The sequence below is a fragment of the Rhinichthys klamathensis genome, unplaced genomic scaffold, assembly GCF_029890125.1.
Source record: "Rhinichthys klamathensis goyatoka isolate OS25496 unplaced genomic scaffold, OSU_Roscu_1.1 h1tg000006l_1, whole genome shotgun sequence".
Lineage (NCBI taxonomy): Eukaryota > Metazoa > Chordata > Actinopteri > Cypriniformes > Leuciscidae > Rhinichthys > Rhinichthys klamathensis.
This window is the reverse complement of record NW_026606559.1, coordinates 9496602-9515496: the sequence shown is the minus strand read 5'-3', so window position 1 is coordinate 9515496 and position 18895 is coordinate 9496602. Positions and strand designations below refer to the sequence as shown.

Here is an 18895-nt window from a genome sequence, read left to right as displayed (position 1 = left end):
TTTCCACAAGGACAAGGATTTTGGTTATTGGTATCTTTTTGTCCCCAAAATGTAGGGTTTACTAGGCCACACACACACACACACACACACACACACACACACACACACACACACACACACACACACACACACACACACACACACACACACACACACACACACACACACACACACACACACACACACACACACACACACACTTGTTTTATGTTTTATTACTCTACCCTTTACAAAAAGCTATCTGCAATTTTACATATTCAAAATTATAATAATAAATTAGAATGAAGAATGATAGCTGTTTTTTTGTGTGTTTTTTTTCATTGGGACCTAAAAAAATGCCCCCACAAGGTAAAAAATGACTGGTATTACCACACACACACACACACACACACACACACACACACACATACATACAGAGCTGTCAGCAAAGGAGCTGCTGTCTCAGCTGCACTGAAGGAAAGGAGAGAGCAGGGGCGAGTGATATCTACACACTCAAGCGGAAGGACTTTAACTGTTTGCCCGGATCACCATGGTGCCACCACAGCAGAGTAAGACAAAACCCGATTAACATTTAACAATGGTGGAAAATAGTTATAAAACTTGGAGGTCAGAGCTGTTATTGCTTTATGGCAGGTTGGATAGATGACATATTATAATATCTATATCTGCAGTGTTGTTTTTCCTTACCATTGTTCAATTCTGAAATAGATATTTGGGTATAGTTACCATGGAATACTTTTAGAAAGCTGAAATGTCCTCTGGTGTAATATGCTAAATTCTATCTAAAACTTGTTTTGTGTACCATCTTGTTAATTCTTAGATATTTATTATACATGTATTTAATATAAAACTGCATTTTAATTAAGAATACATGGACTAATATCTAAATATTGACAAAAATCATAAAAAAAAGTGTTAATGGACATTTTACAGTATGTGTCACATACCCTTCTAAAAAAACTAGGTGCAAAAGTTTTTTAAAAAATGTGCAATTCTGATTTGCAAACATTTAATCTAAACTGACAATCACTGACAATGACTTGACAATTCTGTATAATGAATGTCACATAATTAAAGTGTGAATAAAGTGTATTTAGAGTGCAGTGGGCAGCAGATGGTTAGAAAAGTATAGAAGGAGATATTGTTACTTCAATATTAAGGAAAACAGTTTTGTTGACTGAAGTTAAAACCTATGTTGTCACATTCATATTAAACTACAACCTGCATGTTGACACAATACACACACACACACACACACACACACACACACACACACACACACACACACACACACACACACACACACACACACACACACACACACACACACACACACACACACACACACACACACCATCATGTTCTATGGCACCTGGTTAAACTGGCTCGACATGTTTCAGTTAACACTTTTCCTCTGGATAATATACTAAAATTTTTTTACTTTTGAACTGAGTTGAAGTGTGAAGTCTTTACTAACATTCCATTTAGCTGATACAATTAAATTTAATACAAAAACTTAGTCACCATGAAATGATAATTCACCCTTTCTATTTGATAGATGCATGCATGCTATTGATTTTTTTGTAAAGTATTCATCTGTAGGTAAATGGGTTAAATTTTACTATTTTTGACCTCATAATTCTTAATCTAAGGCTATGTTTACACGGAAACGCAAAAGTGGCGTTGCGTTATCAATTCTGCGTTTAGACGAGCGTTATGGTTGGGAAATCCGCGTGCATATGGTGACGCAAAAGTGTGTGAAATTCGATGTAGTGTGCACTCCAGGCGGCTAGGTGGCAATGTGAAGCACTGCCACACAACAACACCAATATCTTAGAATATTTTGTACAACTGCTGAAAAGACTCTTGGATGTTTTTCAGAGCTGCTAGGGCAACTTGAAGGTCCGACGTATGGACATAATCTGACATGTTGGTTGTTATTTTCCTGTACTGGCGCATGCATGTGACGTAAACGCGTACGCGACGAGAGCCACCGTGAGCAGATTTGCGTTTTTACCGTTTAGACGGGAACGCGACGGTGGAGTGTTTTTAAGATTTCCACTCTGGAGGGTGGTTTCACTTTTTTTGCGTTTTTAAGCCCCCAAAACGCCGTTGCCGTGTAAACGAAAGGCACATCCGATAAAATATTTTTACGTTTTCACCAGGAATCGTTCTCGTGTAAACGGGGCCTAAATGTCATAACTGGATCTTCCAATGAAATATCACACTTCTCTCTGGTGATGTATGCAGGACTTCTCCAATCATTAAGTCGGTTTAAACCCCGCCCCTTTCTTCAATCAACTGGAAGCTTGCAATCAGATCTGCCTCCAGCCAATCAACAACCGATGGATATAACCAAGCAACGCTAGCATTTTCTTTTGTACAATAAGTTCAATCAATCACAAACTCGGATGTACGTCACAGTATGGTATGGAAGAAAATATCTGTCGCTACTTCAGTTTCATTGTGACTTTAAAGTGTAACTTTTGGCGCTCTAGCAGTTAATAAACAGAACTGCATGCGTCTTGCGGAAGAATATTGTAGCCGGAGCTCTTTCTCTCTGTTTATGTCTATTACGAGTCACACAGGTACTGGGTTACTCCACAGCGGTACGACCCAAACCAGTCTAAAATTGTCAGAATATAAATATAATAGGTGTACGTAGTGATTCAGGATAAGACAAAACAATGGATTCATGATGTACTCGCTTATTATATAAGTTTAGTAAATTCTGAACACAATTTTTTTACAGAATGCAGCTTTACGGGGCGGAACCAAGTTTTAAAAAAAGGGACAAAAAGCAGAGCAATTTGCTCTGTGGTCACTCAAAAAATGGTGTGATTATTCCATTTAGTGACACTAGTGGCAATTACACCCTTTAGCTTTTTGGTAAAAAAGTCAATATTAATGTTTTGATGTTGATAACTTGTAACAGCTGGTTCTTGACTTTTTTCCAGAGACCAAGAGCCCAGTAATGGAGTACGCCATTGGCTTTGTGCTTGGATCAGTGGCTGGAAGTACGCTGGGAGCCATGGAGGTGCCAGTGAATCAGATTATGACAGGGATCATCTCAGGAACCCATCTGAAACCCGTCGTATCTGGCATTAAGAGTGTTGGGGCTCTAGGACTGGGCTCGCTTCTAGGAACTACTGCGCTCATCACATCAATGACAGCGGTGGCGACGGGGGTCGTCGGAGCCGCTTCTGTGGCCTTGTTTCTTTTAAGAGTGAGGAAGAGTGAGGGATGGGCATCCGCAGGACTGGCCGCGGGCATCGCCACTACCTCAAGCGGTGCAGCGCTAGGGGCCGTCACTGAAAAACTGAGCATGAGCTACGGGATGGTCAGCCTGCTTTGGGCATTGGGTATTTTCACAGCCTTAAAACTATTAATCTACATCTTTGTGAAGTTCACATGCACGGAATGGGAATTCTGTGGAATTTTTACTGAACTTAACAAGAAAGACCAAGAGAAACTATTTGCTATGGAAGTAGATCTAAGACAGCGGGTAGCGATGGAAATGGAGCAGCGGATTATTGCCTGCAAGATGGAGGAACTGAAAGAGGAAGATCTAGAGGCTTGGAAGGCCCAGCAAAGAGAAAGAGAAGAAATGAAGAGACAGCAAAGGAAGGGCGTTGAACTGGAAATGCGCCAGAGGACTTCTCGACAACGGCTGCTCAAAGCGGTGGACAAATACATGGAGTTTCTTGCATTATCTGGCATTCCCATGACCGTGACTGCATTTGTGACCACTGGTTTTGGCATCTTTGGGTTTGGAGATTACAGATTTGTTTTTGTTATCCTGTTAGTGTTGGTGTTGAGCATGTCGTTTTGGCTCATGAGGTCACGGCGTTTGAGCTTTTGGATGTTTACGGGATGCATGGCAATGTTTGCCACATTTGCCATTGCTGTGCTGACTGTTCATGCCGGACAGGAGGTGGCAGGCATGTCTGTGAAAATGCGTAGGGCAGGACTAAACATAAGCAAGGAGAATGTTAGCATCCGGATGACACACACATCCTCCGTGCAGGCGATTTCTGCAGGATTCTTCGTGTCAGAAGTGTGCCAGGTTGGTTTAGGTGCAACAGTCGGCGGTGCGATGGCACGAGAGGCTGGAGGAAAGGTGGTAGTGTGGGCGTCTGGGATTGCAGTGGTTGTTTTGACGATAGTGGAAGCGTTGGCGCTGATGCTGGGAGTCGGTGGTACGGCGGGGGCTTTGTGCGGGGCGGCTGGAGCGGCTGGGGTGTCCATGGGAGGAGCTGCAGCTTTAGCTGTGAAATCATCCTCATGGGGAGGAACAATAGCAACCACTGCTGGGATGATCTTTGGCCTTTTGGTGTTTGGAAAGTGGGACATTGTTAAAATAGGGCTTCAGGTATGTGTGGCATACATTTTTGCCATGACAAATCTTTATTGAAATGCCATGATGTTCTTTTTTTACTAATGGAATGGCAAGAATCAGCCTCTATGAACTATATAACAGTGGATGCAGTGCCTCATATGATATACATTTTTTCATGTTGTGGTACAAATATATTTTTGCTTTGAGATCATGATTTTTATAAAGTAAATAACTTTGATATTGTTAGTAATATTTCAAGATGAACATTCACTGTACTAGCAACGTTTACTTGATTATCCATACATCATGTTCAGAAAAATCCTGTTAAAATGTGTGTATGTGTCACGATGTGGGTTTGTCTTGTCATGTTTAGTGGTTCCCTGTCTGTCTATTAGTCTTCACAGGTGTTTCCCGTTAACCACGCCCCCTTGTTATCCTATCTAGATCGTTTGCCCCTGTATTTAAGCCCTGTGTTTCAGTCCAGTCTTTGTGAGTTCTTGTTTGATTGTTATGTTGATGTAGGTTGTTCTGTTCCCAAGTCGTGTTCCCTTGCCTGAGGCTACGGTCACACTGCAGGCTGAAATGACCCAATTCCGTTTTTTTTTTTGCCCCTATGCGACCTGTATCTGATCTTTTCTTGACAGTCTGAGGCCTCGTTTACACTGTCAGTGAAATGTGACCCAATTCCGATTTTTTTACTCGTATGCGACACAGATCGGATGTGTTCTATGACAGTGTAAACAGGAAAAAACGGATATTTCGAGATCGGTTTCAGGCCTCGTTCATATGTGGAAATAAATCGGATGTAAATCGGATATGTGCCAATGCGACTGTCATGTAAACAGGCAGATCGGATTTTCCGAGGCATTAGGCTGCGTCTCCGCGGTTTAATGACGAGAGAAACCCTGACGCGCATCTGCGGATGGACGGAAACATTGTGTCGTCGTAGGAGAGGAATGTGGACACACGTTGACACAACATATCAAAGGTTGGCTTGCTCATTCTAAAATTTCGGACCCACTGCTCCTCGTTTAAGCCCACCACAATCTCATGAAAGTGCGTTATTGCACGATTTTTTTTTCACGTGGCATTTACGCCAAAAATAGTTTTTACGTGCATGATACGCACTTTATGGCGTTTAATACGCACGTTTACAGTGCGTATCATATGCAAGCAAAAACTATTTTTGCCGTATAAATGGCATGAGAAATAAAATTTGTGCTATAGATACTCACTTTTATGAGATCGTGTTGTATGTTCCCACCTGTCCTGAGATCTCGCTGCGTGTTCGTCCATCTGTGCAAGAAGATCCCTTTAAACATGCGCGATGTTTCAGTCAAGTGTAAACACATGACTCGGATATGGGTCACAATTTAAAGAACGTGTAAACGGACGGTAAAAAAAAATCGGATATAGGCAACAAATCAGAATTGGGCATCAAGACCTGCAGTGTAAACGAGGCCCGACACAGATCCGATCTTTTCAAATGCGACTTTAATCTGAACGGCCAGGTCACATGTATCCGACCCGCACGTCATTGATATGCGACAAACGTCATAATTCTGCGTTGAAGTAGGTGGGAATTGACCGTTGAGTACTCTTCTGCGCATGCGGGTCACTTCTGGGTCATTTCACGTTCATACAGGAGATCACAAAAGGTCGCATTTAATTGGAAATGTGAACGGCCTTGCAAAAAAAATCTAATTTTTTTAAAAAATCGGAATTGAGCATTAAGCCCCTGCAGTGTGAACGCAGCCTTTGTGTAGTTTGAGTGTATTTAAATAAACGTGCTGCATTTGGATCCTGCTTCCTCCTTGCTTCAACCACCTTCGTAACAGTATGCGATATTTCATCTCTCAATCAACATTGTATTGCATTATATGTTTTAAAACTACAGTTTTCATCATAAAACTATAAGCATTGAAATATCATTAACTAAGACATAATATTGGCAGATATAGAGTGACAACTGATATTCATATGTATTTTATGTAAGTAGTCGCTATACTGTTATAAAGATCTTTACATTACAAGCATCAGAATTTCATCTTACTTTTTGGTCATATAAATACCAGCAACTGCACCAAATTGCTATTTTTTGGCTTCTTCGATAAAGCTTTTTGAACTCTATATTCTCTTTTTATTATACTATATGTGCATAAATTCAACATTTTTTTTTAAAGATTTTGTCTGAAGGCCCAATAAACTATTCCAACATATTATATATTGGAATTACTTCATATGTCAGGCTTTACCTGGTTTAAAAACAAGACCTATTTCCCTGATAGGCAAAGATGTTTTACATATTAAGACTTTTCAGTGAATATATATCGAACAGTACTGTAGTTTCACCTGTTAAAAAAAGGTAACACTTTACTTGAAGGGGTGTGCATAAGACTAACATGACACATGTTATGAATATGAAGGAAGTTTTATGCATGTTTATGACAACTGTCATTAAGTGTCATTCGCTCAATTATGACATTTTAAAGGCAAAATATGACATTGTTTGAGATGTCTTTGTTATGACACCTTGAAATAAACCAATACATCATAACCTGTCAGTGTCTTTGTCATGACAACTTGACATTACTAAGACAACACAACCTGTCATAAACATGACATAGCAGATTAATTATCAAACTTAAGAAACCACTTAGCCTTATTGGTTAACATTACATTAAACTGTCAGGTGGTTGGTTTTGACATTGGCTGTCATGAAGCCATTATAACTGTTTAATGACAAATTCAATTTGTACCACTGTAGTTGAGGTCACGAAAAATATTCATGACACAGTTATAATGGCCTTATGACAGCCAATGTCAAAACCAACCACATGACAGTTTAACTTAATTTAATGTCAAGTTGTCATGACAAAGACATTGACAGGTTATGATGTTATGGTTTATGTCAAGGTGTCATAACAAAGACATCTTAAACAATGTCATATTTGCATTCAAAATGTCATTATTGAGCGAAAGACACTTAATGACAGTTGTCATAAACATGCATAAACCCTACTTCATATTCATGACATATGTCATGTCATGGTTATGAAGGTGTCATGTCAGTCTTATGTACACCCCTTCAAGTAAAGTGTTACCAAAAAAAAACATAAAACAATAAAAGGTAACAACTACACCTAACAAAATTAACTATATTAAAATTGAACAATAATGTAGTATGTAATGTAGTTTTTAACTGGTTTTAATGATTTAGCCCAGTTCATAAAAGGCTATTTACTTACCACACGAGTGCCTTGGAGTATTTCTTCTACATAATAATGTAGTATGGTGACAAGTGTCAAATATTAAAATGTCAGAATCTAGTGATATAGCCAGTGATAAAGTCTCCGAATGCAGTAATTTGTTCATTATTGATTTTTGGCTGGAGAACAAGTGAAAAACATGCACCGCGGGAACAACCTAAGCCCTTTTTTAAAGAATTTTTCACATTACTTCATACTCTTCTTTTGATATCAAGTCAAGTCAAGTCACCTTCATTTATATAGCGCTTTTAACAATATATCACATAAACAGTAACTGTAATTTTGACCTTCTGTCTCCAACCTTTCAGGTAATATAAGGTAATGATGGCTAACACATGTCAATCAATCCACTTATTGGATTATTACCCCAGTCTTCACAAGTTGAGTAGTAAACCAGAAATTAGATCTATTTTCTTTCAAGATGTGACACATTTTGAACAAAAATGACCACTAGAGGGTGGAAAACACTGTCTGTCTTCTTCCATCCACAGCAGAGTAGATCAGTCAGCATGTCATAACCACATCATCAATATAAGTGTGACCTGGGTGTGGGTTACACTTTGTTATGTTGTATTTTTATTATTTTTTTATATGTTGAACTGACTACTAAATAAAACAATTGTCCACAAAAAAATATGAGTGTGACCTTATACTCTCGGATACAGTAGAAATGTACAGCTTGACATAAATTCTCGGTAGTTTATCACAATGGGCCACATTCATGACACTTACATAAATATATAAATAAATTAAGACAGAGAAATTTGCACTTATTATGTGCCTTTCCGATACACAAACACTTCGTAAACCTCAGATTTGATTAGTTAACTTAAATGTGTGCATGTTAAAGTCTTTTGACGTATATCCGAGTCAAATGGCATTTGGAACAAGACAAATTGTACTGCGGGGCTTGATTTTGTCTATGTGGAATTAATTGAATGGTCGCGGTTTGTTATTGGTGGATCTCATGTGAGTGACAGGTTGCTCCGCCCTCATCATCAGAGAAGAGAAGAAATGCTACAAGAGGGAGGGGAACTTATTCTGATGAAAGATTACAAGAGCAGATGCATTTTAAAAATATAATATTGTGCACGGATAAATCATTTATAATAAACACTATATTCCCTAAAAATTTAGACTTAATAGATATTAAGCACGCATCAATGAGGAGAACATCATTCACAATTCGCATAAACCAATCAGTTTGCCTAAGAACACAAAACATTCAGATGTTTTGCCCGTGGTTGGGAGCAGGTGTACATTTTTCTCGTACCAACTAACATTTTGAAAATACGAACACTTTCATGATTCTGAAAATGTACGTCAACATAGCTGAAAGATTTGCACAAAAAAAGGTAGCACTTATTGCAGTCCTGTTCCCCATGAAAATACTATGTAATTACTTTCTATCTGGGTAATAACTAGTACTAACCCTGAACCTATACCCCTAAACCCATGTAGTTACCCTATATTACCCAGTACTTTTTTAGGTACACTGTAAGTACACATACAGTAAAATAAAGTGCAACCGAAAAGTTAAGTCTGCTTGTGTTTTATGAATATGAGGCCCATGGTGTGATGATGGATAGACTTTTTTTCATTCCATCAAATAAATGAAAGAAGAGGAGAATAAGATTGTTGTCATATCTGTAAGCTTGTATTGGACTATTAAAATTCCTTTGTTATGTGAATCTTGAATTTCTTTAAATTCTTTCCTGTCATTCCAGTTCAACAACCTGTGTTGTGCGACTAACTCATATTCACACTGATGAACTGAAAGCGAGACGAGTTGTGTCCATCTCCGGTGGTCTGTGCTCTCAGGTGCTGTAAGCCGGGCAAAGTCTCGTTCTTTGGCATAAATGACAAATACCTGTCAAAACACAATTATACAAATATGTCCATTCCAGATTAAAAAGAGAGTTAAAATCGAATACCGAAATGCTCACAAGATGCAGTTTGTCTGTGTTGTTTTAGGACATCTCCTGTCTCCCGTCTGCATACGCACGTGTGAGGTGAGCGCACGCTGAGATCATCTGAGCATGCTCAGAATCCTCATACAACAGCATCACTGTTCACATAGCAACAAAGCTTGTTTGTGTGAAGCTAGCGTGTCATAACCTATGGTCATAACGGTATGCGTGTTCTGTTTCCTGTTGTATTTTCTCATGTTATGTATTAATGTTTCGATAAACCAATCTGATGCTGTTGGCTCCTTGATAAGCAAGTATGCTAACTTTTCAGAAAGAAAAAAAACGTTATGGTGCTAAATGTTTGGTCGTGGCAGAATGTAAACGTGATTGTCATGATTTATGTAAACACTGATATGCCATTTTCATATTCATTCATGGTGAAAAGTGTCCCATGGGGTTGGGAGGTTTGATTAAAAAATAAGCTGTTATTATACTATTATAGTTTTTGTTAATATTTTGAATTTAGTTTAGTTTTTATGTTTTATGCTTTCACTTTAAATTTGGTTACAATTTGTTGTGTTTTTGTCATTTTTATAATTATTTAAAACATATACAGTTTTTTATTATTTTTATGTATTAGTTTTAGTTATTTTAATACTTCAAATGAAACTAAATGAAACGAAACAATACTTTTTAATATTTTATTTGAGTTAAAATGCAACCATATTTTTATATGGTTTTAGTAACAAACAAAACAAACAAAACCTGGAAAATAAAACCACCAAGGTTGAAAAAACCCTATGTGTTAGTAAGACAAACAGAGGATCTTGATGTGGTTACAGTGTTCATGTCCGTTCATAACGGTTTCATGGAGCCTGATTTCTTTGGGACATGGAAACATATTTTCCCAGCAGATGCTTCACCGCAGGATCTTTCCTGTGATTTTCCACGTTTGAGGCAAGGACGAACAAAGAAGAGAATAGGCATGTGTTATTGATGTTGTTGGCTTTTATAATCCAGCAAGACTGAGTTGTGAGGAAAGGGCCCTTGGTTACATTGTTAGTGATTTGTTAGAAAAGTATTTGTGTTGGCCACAGTACAAACGTATCACACGACTAATGCCTTATGTTAATAATACGTAATGTATTACAACATTGGTATTGGACATTCTTTTACAACTCTTTCCCCAAGCACAACATATTTGACCCTGTTAACACAAATGAAGAACTGAAGAATGTCATAAAGACAAAGAAAGAGCCGCTCCCCAGTTCAGGCCCAAAGGCTCAATGACATCTGCAACATTTTCCCACAATGCCTATTCCCATCCAAACAAAGGAGACATTTCTCATTGAATATGATCGCAATTATCTTTACTAGAAAGATTAACTTTTTTTAATTAACACATGGATCAACTGGAAAGGATAGATTAAAATAACTTTAATGAATTGTGAAGCTGTAATATCAAGTTGTAATATGTTTTATGACAATCATATCAATGAAATTAACTGAAAAAGAAATCAAATTGGATCACAGACTAAAAGCACTGAAGATGGAAATGTAAAGTATAAATCTGGTAACACTTTATTGTGATGGTTCCCTTTGACATTCTGTTTACCAAGTAACATTTCACATGCATGTCAACTAACTCTCATTAGAGTATTAGTAGACTGTCTGCTTAATATCTGCTAACTCTTTATCATGATGGTCCCCAACAGACATTATATTGACTATAAGTAACTTTGCAAGAATGTCAATCGAATGCCTAAAGGGGACCATCAAAATAAAGTGTAAACATAAATGTAATCCAATAATCTGTAGAAGATGACACCGTTTTCAATGGCTCAGTGTGTTTAGCAGCGTGATTTGGCCATGTGATATGCGTTGTCTTTGTGAATGAGAACTGACATTTGTGGAATAAAGGACCTGATTGTCATTGTGTAAAGCCCACTGGAACTTGGCAAGGAATCTCACTTGGCTAACTCATTGAGGGCATCTGACTTTGATGATTCATTGTAAAACAAAGCCTCATGAACAGCATCAATTATTCATTTGGAATGATTAATATGTCTGGATAGAGGCACGAGATGCAGATGAGAAGCTTGACATGCAGTCTATAGAAGCAGGCATGTCTGTGTCATAAAACACATGCAGTGATTTACATTTACAGCTTAATGATGTTCTGTTTTGGGGGGGAATATCATGTATAGATTACATTGAACAAAGGGAAATGACAGTGTCATTTATTTAAAGTGCATTTTTATATTGGTCTAATCGAAAATCATGATTTCCAGTTTAAATACAAAGTTCTGTCATGAAACTCTAGATGGCGCAGTCTTATAGGTCATTCCCAACTCAATCTGCTTTCAATCACATCATTCTCTACAGCCCAGCTGATTGGTTCCTGCTGTATCAGTAGCCAATGAGCTCACTGCTCAACCTTCAAATGCTGGTCAGCATTTGCTGCAGCAGTTGCAGTGTGCGTTGAGAATTTCCCTCCACCTTCCCCAGCTCCACCTGTGTATATCTGCTACGGGTAATGCTATATTTTATAGCAGCAGTATGACTTCCTTGCTCACAGCAGCGTGTCGTGTATGTATTGGCAGTAGCAAGTCCTGTATTGCTCTGCAGCAGCAACAATAACAGCAGCAGCACAGCAGATCTTTTCAGCCAAGGTCAAACATATCAACTGTCATATCCATTACCAGTTGTCACAACAGAAATTTGTTTTGTTCAGTTTGTCTTCATTTAGAAATTATTATATAATTATATATTATGGGTTTTATAAAAAATGTTATGTGTCTTTTCTTTTCTTTTTACAGCCACCTGTGACAGAAGACTGAGCCTAAAACAAAGGATTATTCGCTGCAATTTCTTTCCCCTTTTTGCTTTCTTTTTTCCCCATGGACCTTCCCGCAGTTATGCCTGGAGCAGAAGGATCGCTCCCTGGACTCTCACACCAGGGATTTTTTTCTTTTGTGGAGGACGACACCAGCCCCACAACAGCCAGAGGACCCACCTGAGCTATACCCCATACCTCACCCCATAGCCTGAACGCAAGGACATGTCTGACCCCGTGCGCGATCCAGCAAAAACGCTCGCCCCCGAGGGAGTTCTGGTGGAATTTGAGGGCATGGAATGGAGCACCGCTCACACTCCCGCCACTGAGGGTGAACTGCTACTGGCCTTTGTTGTTTATAAATTGGATTTGGTAGAGATTATTCCACTGATGGTTCTGTTCAGCTTAGCGTTTCCTGTGTCCCCTCTGGTTCTGCCCCATTCAGAATCTCCTGCGTTCCCGTTGATTCCGTCTAGCTCAAAGTCTACAGAAATCCCTCCCAGCCTCCCTCTCCCACCTCCTCTACCAAAGTCAGCCAGCTCCCCAGCCATGCCACTGCTGATTTCTGTCAGTCACTCGGCTCATCCGTAGTCGGCTACCTTCAGTGTTGCGGATCTGCCTCGATTCTTCCAGTGCCCAGCTCCGCCTAGGCATGAGGATCCCCCCTCTCCGCCTACAGCCACTGAGCACTGTGGCCTGTCATCCCACCAGTTTCGCCGGGCTCCCTCGTTCCCCGTCTCCGCCTTGGTCAGGCATCACCCTGGTTCCAGGACGGGATTCCTGGCTCCCAGTTACACCTCTGCCCTCCATCCCTCCGGCTCCACCGTTGTCCTCTGTCGCACCGGCTCCACAGGGATCTTCCGGATCCCTGCCTCTGGCTCAGTCCCATGAGCCGTCAGCTCTACCTTGGCCCTTCAGACCTGCGGTGTCACCCTGGCTTTGTGTCTCCTCGGCTCCGTCTGTGTCTCTACTGTGGCCAGCTCCATCGCAGGCGATTGCATCCTTGGTCCCTCCTCCCAGGCCTCCACCATGGATCCTCCCTCCTGCGACTCCACCATGGAACATCTTGCTGGCTGTGGCTTGGGTCCCTGTCTGGCTCCCTCTGCTCCTGGCTCCTTCTTCCTTCCACTCCCCAATGGACTGTTTTGCCTGCCCCTGACTGTTTTTGTCCCTCTCCTGTTCTGTTCCTGTTTGCCTGTGTGCCTTGTCATTTGACCTGCTTTCCTAATGTGTTTTGATTAATTATTCCTTTCACCTGTGGTTCATTAATTACCTCATTTGGGTGTTTTGTTCAGTTCTTTGTCTGGTCTCGTCGATGTTCATGGTTGTGTTTTCTGAGTTTCTCCTTCCCCGGTTTTGTGAATTATTGAATTAAAGACTTTATTGATTGAGCTTTTCGTCTTTGTGTGCTTACTATATACAGCCACACGTGACATATACATTTCAATCTATATATTTAAGCGTGTCAACAATCAGCATTTTTTTAGAGATTGCATGCGCACAAATGGGTAAGGGAACCCCTGGGTATGACATAAGAGGGAACCTGCATTGAATCAAAATTCAAATAAAGCTAAACAACAGGGAACAAAAACAGTGAAGTAGTCCTCAGACGAAATTACCGTTACAGCAGCATCTCTGTGAAATTACGTTATGGAGAAAGCTGATGACTGGATGTATATGGGAGTAAACAGTACGGCAGTCATATACTGCATGTTAATGTGATTCGAAAATGGCTTTCTGTAGCTTGTGTAAGTGAACTTTAATATAATCTGACATTGAATTGCATCTTTGATACATTAGAAGTTATTACTCCACCACATACATGTGACATCAATAACGACAGTTGTATATTTTGTTGAACCAACATAGTTAAAATGACAGAGTTGTGACCATGTTAACATATCATCAGTAAACAGTCTTGACTAGCTAGTTATTATTTCTCCAACAATGCATCATACTATGGTAGTTAAGAAGTGAGCTACATTGTTATATGGGAAAAAGCACCCCTGACCGGTGGCACGTAGAACCTAAGCAATTACCAGACTCAAATGTCAGTTATGTAACCAATTACTTCCTACAATACATTATTATGCATGACCACATTTGACACTGTTTTACATCTAAAGACATGTGAAGAATGTTGCATTGCTTTTACTAAATCAATTTACATTTGTAATTTTTTTTCACCTGTTTGGATGAGACAATCTACAACATTTAGGTTTCTTACTCATGAATGAATAAACTTTCTCTTTGCAGTGCTTTCATTTCTATGGGGCTGAGTCCAAGTGCCTACATGGGCAGCTGCACGTTATCAGTGGCTTGGTTGGCAGTGATCCAGTCTATCAGCTGCCAGTAATGGGTGGGTGAAAGTTAATGCCACGCAAGGCTTCATTGTGGGGCGCTGGTAAAACCATATAGAGAAGAATACTTGCAAGATAACACAGCACAAAGTGCACCCCTTGATAAGGACTTTCTGGAGTCAAATGATATGTTTATTGTGTATGTTTTCTGTATTCATTATGGAATCACATTGTGGATTGTGTTCTGATACAAGTGAGCAATCTGTTCATTAAAGGTTGAGTTCTTTCTCCATGTTCTGGTGATTTGCAAGTTTGATGATGATTGGTTTGTATCAGTAGCATCACTCATAAGGTGTGTGATTACTCAGGCAGGGCTTGTTTCAATACAGGATCTGATTTTGCTGTAAGGAAATTATCAATATTGCATTCACTGCTTAAAAATAATGTAGTGACTCAAGACCGTCAAAATGAAGCCTCCATGTAAAAATGGTAGGGGAAAAAAGAACAGCTGTGAACCTTGCCTCTGAGTTAGTCAAGACCCAGCATAACAAGGAGGAAACATAAGAAAAATAATGTGCGACACTCATTTTGTTGGCCGTCAGAAAAGCTCAAACTCTAAAAGGCACCAGGGTTATTATCGTTAACTAAAACTAAAACCATAAAAAAAACGTTTTCATTGCTTGAAATATACAAAAAAAAAAAATATTTCAGCAAGTTGCCAAGGCAACATTTCTAATTTTCGTTCAGTTTAAGTTTACGTACTAAAATAACTTAAACAAAATAAACTAATAGTAAAAACTAAAACTACACAGAAATATTTGAAAAAAGAGAGAAATATAAACAGAAATATAAAAATAGTGGCCTTTTATTGTGGCCAGCCTAAGGCACACCTGTGCAATAATCATGCTGTCTAATCAGCATCTTGATATGGCACACCTGTGAGGTGGATGGATTATCTCGGCAAAGGAGAAGTGCTCACTAACACTGATTTAGACAGATTTGTGAACAATATTTGAGAGAAATAGGCCTTTTGTGTACATAGAAAAAGTCTTAGATCTTTGAGTTCAGCTCATGAAAAATGGGGGCAAAAACAAAAGTATTGCGTTTATAATTTTGTTCAGTGTATGTATATTGCTGGATATGTTTGCTTTAATGTTTTACTTTTATATGCCACACTGCTTTGACTTTAGAAGTTTTGTGTTAAATGTTTGAGAATGTATTGAACTACTTCCATAGGCGGAGTTTGACATTCGAGCCAGGGGGGGCAAAAAAAAAAATCATTGTAGCATTCATTCATTCGTTCATGTAGTAATCATTAGGCGCGTTTCGATTACAGATTTGCGCAAAACTTTTGCGCCTTTTTTTAAATGTCGATAAAAAACCATTGCGAAATGACGGCGTTTCCATTAACCGATGTTATGCGACAAAAATGTATTTAGACATTATTACACACTAGACATTATTATTATTATTAATGGAAGGAGACGTGGTGTGTTATCCAAGCATTAATGGCAGACCCTTATACTGCGAACGGCACATATAGCCCGGAGTTCCTGGCTGTTTCTCCCTCATTTCTGCTCCGAGGTCTTGATTGTGGCATTTCTTTGAGGTTTAGAATCCAGTACTCCTGTAATTATTGTTTCTTTTATGAATTTAATAAAGAACTCGTATTATGTCCAAACGGTCAGTGTACTTTTGTGTCCATTCGTTTTTCCTTATTTAACCCGTAATTGCAAAACGAAAAATAAACGGTTGTATTTTTAAAACGCAAAGTCGAACACCAAAATTTTAATTTGAACTACTACACACCAAATGCTGCGCAAAATAAATAATATGGACGAATTTTCAGATTTTTGTTTATGACTTTTTGCCCCTTTATTAAACATTTAAAATATTGACAAATTAATATGAAAAAAAATGTAGATTTTACTGGTTTTCTAAGGCCAAATTAGAACCTGGAAATTATATTTTTCCCGCAGTGCTGAATGAGAAGATAACCACAGGCTACAGAAAGGTGATTTATAGGTGAGTTATAGGCTATAATAATTAATAAATGTGTCTGAAAAAAATAACAAGGCATTTTAATTGTTTATTAATAAAAAATCAGTGTCGGCTAAAACATCTCCATCTCCGCTGTAAAGCGGATGCACCTTTAGAGAGAAATGCACCTTTCATACGGATTACATAGCCTAATCAGAAGGTATTAGCTTTCGATTCGAATTTGTTCGTTTTAAAGTGGACATTTCAAGCTTTAGCTTAGGCTATTTTGTTTCAGTTATAACGCTTCAGTTCACGGAGACCATGAAGCGCGCCTGATTGTTTTATTTTATTTTACAAAAGCACAACGTTTTCTTGTTATTGTGAGTGTACACAAATAAAAGTAGTTGCGAATAATGTATTATTATTTTCTGTATGACCAGAAATGATAGAGTAGGCTAGCCTATTTTAAGTTGTTTCCACTGTTGATGGGAAAATGCAAGTGTTCGCGCCCACGCCCCGCGCCTCCGTGCCATCCAGTGCGCGCTCCACATTCCGCACACACACTTGGATATGCGTCAAAATCTTTTTTAGCCTATTTGTGATCATCTTAGCCCTGTATTATGAATGATATGTGACGAATTGCTTTGTTCCTTTTTTTTGATAAGCGTCTTCTACATATGTAGCCTAATAAATGTTATAATAATGATGATAATTATTATTATTATCCCCGCGTCTTCTCTAAGTCAGCTGACTGTAAATGCGCAAAACCTGTTTCCATTGCAGTTTTTTTTTTTACTAAAGCAGTAGGCCTATATAAAATCAGATGTGTAGCCTATTAACTACCACCATTTAGTTGTTTTGTGTTATTTAAAATATTTATAATATATATAGGCCTATTTTTTAACAATGCAAAAAAAAAAATTAAACGGGTTTCAGCCACCAGGTTGGGCAATGCTCCCCCTGCCCCCCCCCCCGCAAACTCCGCGCCTGACTACTTCTAACCCCAAAAAACATGATATTACACTTATCATATTGTGATGGCCGATGACGTGGCCACACTAAAGGAAGGCAACTGAGAACACACATGCTTCCTTCTTTCTGGGTTGTTTACATGTTATTTTTAGTATTTCATGATTAACTATTTGTGGCAGATACCTTGGTTACAGATCACGATATATACATATTTCAAAATAATGACAGACACAGATTTGGTTAATTTTCACGGTTTTATTTTCATTTGTTTTCTGCCATAAATTACTAGTTTGGGTGCACACTTTCTAGTTATTATTGGTATATTGTTAACGTTTATTTCTTTTGAGTTTAAGTTGCTTACGTGAGAAGAGCGGAGGTTTGGCGCTGTCTGGGATACTGCGGTTCGGTGGAGGTCCGTTCCAATAAAGGACCGGCTGGCGTCAGTTGCCGCCATTTTGTTCTGTTGGGCTAATCCATGCTGTCAATTAGCTGGGGGGTGCATTTATTTTATTATCTATTTTCAGCAACAAGTACATCACAGTTGCTACATTCAGGTTTTATTTGCTGTTGTCTGTTGTCATTATTACCAAACTGTTGTTCAATGTCCAAAGTCTTATCTTACTATATAAAATAATTTGATTGTTACAATTGTGGGGTTGTACATGCTGAATGTTGATGCCTGTGTGTTTCAACACAAATCCTGTTGAGGTCATTTGCAAGGTATTGTCAGAATTGTATGCGTCCTTTATCAGCCCTCTTTGTTACAAATGTTAATTGTCCACGATATAGCTGAAAGTTGATACATCATACTTTCATATTACAACATTAAGGCAGTAATAAAAGGACGTAATTTCCACGGACACATTTGGGACATATTTAACAGCTCCTCCCCTTTTTAGAAATAGCCAATAGCGTTTAGTTTATATCACAGCTCGGCCAGAGCCGTTCAGCTCGACAAAGCCGTAGTTGAGTTTCCTCCTAATCTCCTCCATATCGCATTCTGTGCAGAATTTAAATGGGTCCGATATGTTTTGTGGTCTTCGCCCCAGTGGAAAGTTTATTTACACTGTCTGAATCATTCTCTATCCCCTATCCACAATGTGCCATTCACCATGTAGAAAATAGTAACTGTGTGAACAAGTGACCGGTTTCAGCTGCAGTTTCAGCGTCTATTTATAAAGTAGGGGGCGGAGCTTCATGTTCTATAGATCATTTGATTGGACAGAAAATCTGATGAGAAGCTAAAGTGCAGAGTGATGTCATCAAAATAATTGATCCATTTTGGAGGA

The 18895-nt window shown here is 38.9% G+C and overlaps 1 protein-coding gene across 1 annotated transcript; it reads left to right on the top strand.

The window, feature by feature from the left end:
* The first annotated feature begins 436 nt into the window (after positions 1-436).
* LOC130090905 (uncharacterized) lies at positions 437-4497 on the top strand. The gene is made up of 2 exons (XM_056258546.1): positions 437-548; positions 2958-4497. Exons 1-2 carry the CDS (start codon positions 530-532, stop codon positions 4412-4414), a joined length of 1476 nt encoding a protein of 491 aa, XP_056114521.1. The 5' UTR covers positions 437-529; the 3' UTR covers positions 4415-4497.
* Positions 4498-18895: the final 14398 nt, after the last annotated feature.